Raw genomic sequence first — 9299 nt, 5'->3', positions numbered from 1 at the left:
TGTTAGTTTAGAGCCCTTGAAAAACATTCATATAAAAAAAAATCACCTGTACAGAATTAGACTAGTAAATGTCATAAGTAAATTCTAAAATGCCTAGGATGACAGCTACTTTGAAAACTCTAGTCTCTACTTGGTTCAATTTTAGGTCACATCCGGACTAGGGTATGGAAGCTGGAACTTGAGCTAAGAAGTACTGATATCAGTGCAACTTCAAGCAAGAAAAGGAGCCCTTACTAGTAAGGCTCAATGCTGACTTAAAAATAGGAAACTGTTTGTAAACACCTTTTATTGACAATGTTTTGCAAACACCTTAGTTTATAAGAACCGTACAGAAGATTCACCCTTTGTAAACCAAGAACATCTTTCTTGTCATGTGTTACAAAGCACCTGCACAGATCTGTAACTGTTTTCCCCTGGAGCACAAGCAAAACAAGTATTTTTGTATAAAAATATTAATTAGAATTCCTACACTGGTGAAATTCACAGAAGCAGTGGAAAATTCTGTTTTTCAGCTCCTGCTCTTTTACTGTTGGTTTCAACACAAAGTAAAGACATCTGGACAATCTTCAGTAAGTGTAAGGTATATCTACTGTTTGGCCTCTGTTTCCATCTGAGTTTCTTGAGATTCTTCCGCTTCTGAAAGTTTTTCATCATCTAAAATTGAACATGACTGTTGGTCAAACATACTGAGATTACATTTACAAGCTATATTGCTGAGTTGTGTCCCACTTAAATATTTTGCATTGATTGCCTTAAATCTGTAATTGAATATCTCATTATACAAAATGCTAAGTTCAAACTAAAAAATCCTTAAAGTAAGGCTGACATCTGTAATAGCTATTACAGGAAACAGGGAGTAAATTCTGTTGTCTCAGTTCAAGCAAACATTGGAGATGATTGCTTTAAATTATGCACCTAATATTTGCTTATTGGTGGTTTAGTCATCTGAACTTTTATAAATTATAAAAATGACAATAGTAATAATAATGCTATATTTGCAGGCCTCAAAACACTATACAAAAGAACATGGTTATTCTTTCCATTTTATTCAGAAAACTAAGGTACAAAGATGATGAGATTTTCCCAAGGTCATGTAATCAGAGAGTGATGACACAGAGGATATAAAGCAAGTCTTTCAAACAGAAGTTGGGCTTTCCACGAAACTGTTACTTCCTTCACAAAATTCTAGAAGCTAAAAGGTAAACTACACATTCCTATGGAAGGGTATTCTAGAGACTTAAGCAAATATTACTAACACTAGTAACACTTAATAACAATAACCTTCTGCTAAAGTGCACCTAGGGATTAACAGTTCACTCTGCTTAACAAGGTCTAGAGGGCCTTAGAGAATGAAAGTCTGCTCTTATAGCCATCTATGTATGTTAATCAGGTCATGCGCACAGACTATACCAACTATTCTGTCTTTGGAAGACAGGGCAAATATCCAACAAATAATATTTAAAGCAATATTATCCATATTAGAGTACAAAAAGTAGGCATTGATTTGAAAGTATTAAGTATTTCTATGATAAAAGATGAATTTATTGATTAAATTCCTGAATTTAGCTCTTGTATATGACAGTTTTAGTCCCTACTCTACTACAGACTTCCTATATGAGTAGGCAAGTCATTTAGCTTTTCTACATTCCAACTTCTTTTTAGTAAAACCTCAAATGATACCATGATGGCAACGACATGTTCAATACTATTGAAATAGGGATCATACAAATAAGTTTGGAAACTATGCACAAGAATACTTTTCTGTATTGCCTGTAAAAAAGAGATGATACTAAAATTGTCATTCTTAATCTCCACATTTTAAAGTCTGTTGCCTATAGATAAATCTGATGCTAATCAGGAGATGACATGGTGGCTAGCTTGTAAAAACAAAAGAGTCTGAGCAGACTCAGGCTCTGGACAACTACTGGAAAATACTGCCTATGCAAGAGGTCACCACCCCCTACTGCACATTGCTATCCTGCTGCTGTCATTTCCTCCAATCTGCTGGCACAGACCATTCCCTAAACCCTACCCAATTTTACATAATACCCATATATAACACCACTTACTTTCCAGGGTTTGCTGAAGTTCATGGATGGTGCTTAGAAGAACATGAAACTGTTTTCTTCTCAGCTCCAACTGGAACCACAAAATATATATTTTAGGAAACAGAGTGCACATACAGCCAGACAACTCATAGCAGATTCTTCATTAAATATGTTCCTATTAAATAATTATACAACACTATCTGAAAAACCTACCTTATCTTCAACATTTTCTTTAATGTGAGAAAGATGTTGAAGTTCTTTCCCCAAGGCTTCTAGCTGCCTGAAAAGAAATTGTCATAGTATTTTTAAAACTTCTGTGAAGTTTTTGAAAAATAAATTTGAACAAAGTTGAGAAAAAAGAATCATTAAATAAACAGCATAAATAACAACACTGCAAAGCTATACAAACCATAGTAAATGAAAACAACATTTATGTAAGGCTGCTTCACATAAAAGGTTAAACTATTATGTCATAAACTTATCATTTCAGGACTTATAGAAAACAAGGCTGCCAAGCTGGAATGCAATTGTATATTGGGCACTGGGTCCATAACAATTCAATCCTGCCACACTACACATGGTCTTTTACATGATCATACAATGAAAATGAAAGAAGCAGGTTACATTAACATTAAACACCCTTTTACAAGCTCCACTGCTTTAAAGATTTTTTTATGTTGACAGGAGTAGATTAAATAAAAACATAGCATTAGCATGGAAGAACATATCTGATAAACCTACATACCCAGCATACAAACACAATTGCCAGACTTGATCAAATATATAGCCCTATCTTAGCTCTAACGATGGCCAGACCAGACATAGTAGTGGATGATATATACACTTTACAGTAGGCACATGTGGAATAATCCACATTTCGGATGAAACTACATGATACAGCTTATGCCTCAGCACACAGTGTTTAGTATCTCCTCAAAACATTTGTTCTCTGTTCTCACTCAGACCCACCACAGCCCACCACAATCCTTTTTGACATAAGGCAAGAAGTAAAAGGTACCATCACATAGCTTTCAAAGGAGGATGGAGCATCAGCTCTTACACAGATGTCCTCCCACCTCCAGTTGCGCCCTTCTAGTTTTTCTCTAATGCCTACTATAATTTATGCTCCCTGTAATGAGAACAATCTGTTCCGTTAAAGGTTAGATAGATTGAGACTGACCATCCCCGATTAATTATCAGGCAGAGCCACATAGGGGTCAGCAAGGGAATAAAGGGCTCTTTCTGAAGCACTGAGAGCTTCTGCAACTAATCCGGGCAGGGAACCACAAAAAGGCTTCCAGCCCTGCGTGGATGGTTGTGAAAAAGTTCCCTTTTAGTGCTGCCTGAGGGTGCTGTCTTGTTTTTGCGGCAGTACACTGGTACCTTGAGGGGAAYGCCTGAAACAGGGCTGGGTGCGGCATTTAAACCTTCCTACAATGGAAATAGGCTAACAGCTCACAGGCTTGTACAATGATTTTGCTAGCATTTCATTTCCAGATCCTGAAAGACTTCTATTTACCCAGATTAGTCTCTCGAATCTTACAGTTTATGCCTCGCTGTCAGAAATATGCATGTCTTATCACAGTCTGCTATTTTTCCCAGTAACATCCAAGCTACATCTGGAATTTTACCACTTTTACTTTCAGCTCCAGAGAACCTTCGCCTAGCCTTCTCATTTGCGTATCTCTTTTTCTAAGATTCAGTGTCATTTCGTGGTGTTCTAACAGCTCTTTTGATACTGCAACTAATTACACCGTGGGCTCTGCTGCTTAGTGGTTCAACTCCTGTCACTTCCTGAATTGGCTCCTGTGCATTACTTGTGACTAAGTCGATAAGAGCTTCCCTTCTTTTGTGCTCTAGGACTCGTTGTTCCAAGGAACAGTCCCTTAGAAGCRTAAAAGAAATATTTCTCCGAACTTTATCCTCTTGTGCCATATGACCTGCAAAAGCTATAAATGTAACTCTTGCAATAAACCGTGACATTTCTCCTGACAAGTTTTCTCTGGTGTTTTTAGTAATTAAGAGTTCCATGAATAACATGATGTTGTTCCTGAGACTTTCTCCATTCTAATTTAAGGGTGGTCTTTCTTGATGCACAGTAGCTGACTTTCTGTACACTTCCCTCCAACTGGAGGGCAGGGAGAGCTTGTAATTAAAGTTTTGGAAGAAAACTTCATCTAGTGCCTATATTTAGAATATAYTCACTTGCAGAGGTCAGTTAAAGCTAAAATACTTATGAATCAAGCTCCTTTAAAAAATTTTCCATTCTGTATATACCCTATTTCCGTATCTGTAAAATGGAGAATCATGCTCTGCTCAAATTCAAATCTGTTTCTCTGACTGAGGATATGAAGGACTAAAAAAAAGGGCATACATTGTAGACATTCTTACAGTGCATTAACACACTGGTATTCCTAATTGCAATATACTCTTCTAAGGAGAAGACAAAATGAAGTATACGGAAGGACAAAATGCCAAATTTACCAGATGTTTTGTGTTGCCATTTCTAGCTTTGCTTAGGAGACTTATGCTTAGAAGTGTTATGCAAAATTAAAACAGAAAGCCCAAGAAATCTAAACTACCTCACATCTTTTAAAAAATGCACTATTATTTACTTGTTTCCAATCGTAATCAATTGACTTATCTGGAAAAAATAGGCACTTCTGGTAATTCTTTATCATGAATTTTCAATTGATAAATAGCRCATGTTAACTAGTAAAGTAAGAAGTATCCAGGTTGCTCAAGAGTTGACCGTAATAATCAAAGTTGTGGTAATGACTACAGAAGACCATGGAATATGAAAACACAGCCTCCCTCTGCAATTTCACCGAAAGTGAGCGACAGAATAGACAGAAGCTGCATTTAAATGAGAACAGCAATCCCATGCTACATCTTAATCAGGTTAAGAAGAACAAAATCATAGATGCAATGAGTCCTGAAATATTTCTGTGGTTTGATAAAGTTCAAAAATATTATCTTCCCTGAACTGTCCAAAATGACCCAAAAGCACAGATAGCGATCCAAATCCAACAAGGACACAAGCAATACTGTAAATTACATGCAGGACGAGTTGGACAACAGGTAGGTCTAACCTGCGTGCCAAGGCAGGTTAGATTGTGGTATACAAGCTAGTAATTTATAACCAGGCACGCAGGAAGAACAACTATAAGGAAAAACATAAACCTAAAAGCTTTCTCCTGCTTTCTCGCATTCCATCTTATTTGCTTGTGTTATATATTTTTCCYGACTACTGAATCCCTCGCTAGTGCACTTTACAGCACTTTCCCACTATCTCTCTTTTCAACTTGTCACTGGTAAATTGACATGCATTTAAGTCYGAGTTTCACACATTCACCTTAACAATGGAAAATTTTAAAATGCGAAGTTATTAGCAATGCTTCTGAACCCAAACAGATGGAGATTAATTAAAGTATAGCTGATAAGAACACAGTTTTAAAATGAAACACAAATTTTTCTTGTGTTAAAAGAAATTATTTAAAAGTGAGAAAAGATCAAACTGAAACCAAGGAAATGTCAAATCTGGTGACTTCTGACTTGCTGGCTTATTATAATTTAATGCAATCTTATACTTACTTCAGTGTTTCGTGCCTATCTGGATGGTGCTGTATGACTTTGGCCAAAGCATCGTATTCTGAAAGGAAAAAAAATTTTTTTAAAAATATTGTTAGTCTAAATAATTCTGAAAGCATAGACTCAGGAACCAAAAAACCACATATGATATAAGAGTTTCAATTCTTAATCATTTCTTGAAAACTGTTTAACGTTTTCAAATTTGTACGTAAATAAAATGAACATATATACAAACACACACACAAATAATATATAACTTATACCACACTATAATATTTCAATTTTAAAGGAGATGTTCAGTTTTAAAGTAGATGTTCACATCAAAACAGATTTAAAAAAATAAATTCTGATATGATTGCAAGCCATTACCTGCTCACTCAAACTTACCTAGTAATAGTTATTTGTAAGGTATTGAGCCAGAAAACATGACCTTTAGATAGCTCTGTAATGCTGCACACTTTCTTTTGTGCATGATTCATAAGCACTGGTCTTAGATATAATCTAATGTATACGTATAGAAAACAGTGCCGATAAGATGCTTTACACATACTTTTCTCTAAAAATCTTAAATGTTTATAAAATACTATATGAGAAACAGCATGATATTGTAACTGTATTATATGTAAAGAACCATATTATGGTTATATGGGCAAGCCATTTCCTGACAGTATGATTGTACACGTGCCAACCACTTCACTCAGATGGAAAAATTTGTGCAGCAGGCYGGACAGAACATATCAAAAGCAAAAACTTCAGGCCTACAGCTACGAAGAGTTAAGTATTCTCCATTCCTACTCAGGTTCTTTTCATCTCCAGCTGAGCCCAAAAGTGTCCACAAAAGGTTTACTGATCAAACAGTTGTATTTAAAACCATTCATATGTTTTACCTTAAAAAAAACAAAAAAAACCAAAACCCCCCACCTTTTTGCATTACATTTATAAAAAAAGAAAACTTCCTGTTTCTCCTCCATTTCTACTCATTTGATAAGACAATATTACAGGGAAAACACTTTAAGTTTCAATTAAATTATCAGCACGTACTTTTAAGAGACTCCTGTCTCTTAAATACACCTCTCATAACTGGTTTAGAGGTATTTTGTACGGATACACATGGATTTGGTGGGTGTATAACTGACATGGCCATCTTTGTATGTGTGTATGCCAAGACTTTACCTTCCTTTAAAAGCTGAAGGAATGTACTTGCATGATTCTCAGTGCTGGCAGTAAGCCTGTTTCATTCTTCTGTCTTGCTGTTACCGTGTGCTTTAGTTCTAAAGTTACCTGAATTGTCATACAAGGCTTGTTGGGTTTTTCCTTGGCCTGAAAAACATCTTCTTGAGCTACTGTTTAGATTTTCCTGATGTTGTATGTCATTGAGATCTACTGGTTCAATCTTGTCTGCCTCATCCACCAAAAACTTTCAGTAGTTCAACTTTACTTCAGCAGWTTTAAACGAAGGTAGTATACTTGAATATTATGTGCCTTTACAATAACAATTAGGTATTAAATCATTTGACTTATAATGTAAGGTTTTCTGGAGGAAGGGTGTGGGGCCACCACTCTTTTGCCCTGAAAGTAGAGTTTCTGAAGTAAATTTATGAAGAAAAATTCTTCAAAAGCATAGGTTTCCAAAGTGAAATGATGGCAATATACATACACGCTGTTCTATTACTGAATATGGGAATTCACTGAGTGCATGTGAAAACCATTAAAACAAATATAATATTCACAAAACCACTGTTTTCCCTTGTACACTCAAAGATCTGGAAACTATTTCCTAATACAATATATTTTAAAAGGTAACAAAATAATCAAACTGCTCAGTGAAAATACAGATTTTGCTCCTTACCCTGGCGATTTTTTCGAATCCTTTTTGCTTGCAGGATTTGCTTTTTGCATTCAGAAATCTTCTCGTGTGCTGCAGCTATACTATTTTCTTTAACAAAAAGATGTACAGAATTATACCAAAATCAAACAATACATGTCAACAAAACAATCTGCTGCACTATGAAAAGATAAAGAGCCGTTTGTGACATGGTGGCTTCCTAGCTCCATCAGCTTCAAAATTGCACATACTTCAATTCAATAGGTTTAAAAAAACCCTTTTTTTGCATGTATTTTAGATACTGACAAGATGCTTTAGAGCTTTTGTATCAGTGCTATATTTAAAAAAAAAATCAYTCATCATATGCATATATTAGGTTCACTAGCACTGGCTCAAGCTTCCTCGTACAAGAGAAATAGTCCAACAGAAAACAGTAATATTTTTCCTCTTTACCTATATCTTTGTAGATTTTTTCATAATTCTCCATTTCTCTCAGGTTCATATCATACACGAGAAGAGTTTTTCCCATTGAAAATTCACACTGTGATAAAGTACTCAGCATTCGCTGGTACTGGCTGTAACTGAAAGCAGACAAGATGGTTATTCCTAAGCAGCATAAAACAGTCATCTACCTTTATACAGCAAGAAACCGAAGTCTACATGAGTAATTTAAACAACAGTTAAATAACAGCAATCATTAAAGAAATAAAACATTCCAAAAATCCAATGTATAATTTTTGAAAGTGCAGTCAGAAATGTTGCACCAGCTAATTCTATCATAATGCCCTTAAAGGTGCAAAGTGAGTATTAAAGCAACGGGCAGATTGATCCAGGGATTATAAACTTCCCAACTAGGGCAGGCTCTGTGTTCACCGAGATTAGTATTTTAAYACTCTACCACTTCTCTGCATATACAGCCATCTTCCTGAAATTTATACCCAAGAGTAGTATGGATCCCACAATAGAACACTACATTGTTGGTCATCTTTTACAACTTTGGCCTCTTTTAAAGAAAAAAACAACTGCAGCAGCAGAAAGACCAACACCATTGTCCTCATCTAACAGGACAAACGCAGAACTGCCAACTAAAACATTCAAGCCACGATGCCGTTATAATAAGGGGGCTCTTGGACCCRGATCGTGAAGCAGCGTGCCGGTCTCGAGAGCGCTCGCAGCGCTGTTCGGCTGCACGATCCAGTCTGCGGCGTTAAGTAACCGCTGAACCATTTCTGCTCCTCGGCTACCACCATAACGCTCCGCGTTTGCACCGGGAGCGCCACAGAGCCACGCCGAAAAGCAGATGTGTGCAGATGTGTACAGACATATTTAACATGAGCAGCAGCAGATGTATATAACACAAGTGACTTTTTCCTTTTCTCCCCCCAAATCCAAGTTCATCTAAGTTTCCATTTAAAGGCCAATCGGCTGTAATTTCCCAAGGCTGAAGGCAGAAATACCCTTCTTCCTGGGATCCGGAGTTGCACCACTTGATGAAGCTCTTCACCAGCAGGTTGATCCGCCTGTCGTCGCCCGCGCCGTCGCCATCGATGAGAAGCCGCTTACGGATCACTTCGTCTGAGGGGGGGGAAACCACCGTTTTTAGACGCCTCGCGGGAGGGCGGCGGGGCCCCGAAAGCGGCCCGCGCGACGGCTTTTGGCCCGGCCTAGGCCTCGGGCGCGTCTCCCGGGGCTGAACCGGGGCGATCCGGGCGGCTTTTACTAAGAAGGGGGCGTCCGCGAGCGGCGGGGCCTTAGGTCGGGGAGCGGGGCCGCGCGGCGAGCGGCCTCGGCGGGCCGGGATGGCGGCGGCGGCGGGCGGTGGCTCCTCCGGACAG

The 9299-nt window shown here is 37.7% G+C and overlaps 1 protein-coding gene across 1 annotated transcript; it reads right to left on the bottom strand.

Annotated features, from left to right (window-relative positions):
* Positions 1-261: 261 nt before the first annotated feature.
* Positions 262-9142, bottom strand: THOC7 (THO complex 7). The gene is made up of 7 exons (XM_026074854.1): positions 8922-9142; positions 7918-8045; positions 7489-7575; positions 5643-5700; positions 2262-2328; positions 2070-2139; positions 262-654 (listed from the first exon to the last, which is right to left on the bottom strand). The coding sequence occupies exons 2-7, from the start codon at positions 8024-8026 to the stop codon at positions 587-589; spliced, it is 459 nt and encodes a 152-aa protein (XP_025930639.1). The 5' UTR covers positions 8027-8045; positions 8922-9142; the 3' UTR covers positions 262-586.
* Positions 9143-9299: the final 157 nt, after the last annotated feature.

This window comes from Apteryx rowi, unplaced genomic scaffold, assembly GCF_003343035.1.
Source record: "Apteryx rowi isolate R43461 unplaced genomic scaffold, aptRow1 scaffold_4, whole genome shotgun sequence".
NCBI classification, from domain to species: domain Eukaryota; kingdom Metazoa; phylum Chordata; class Aves; order Apterygiformes; family Apterygidae; genus Apteryx; species Apteryx rowi.
The sequence above is the reverse complement of the archived record's forward strand: the minus strand, read 5'-3'. Positions and strand labels throughout refer to the sequence as shown.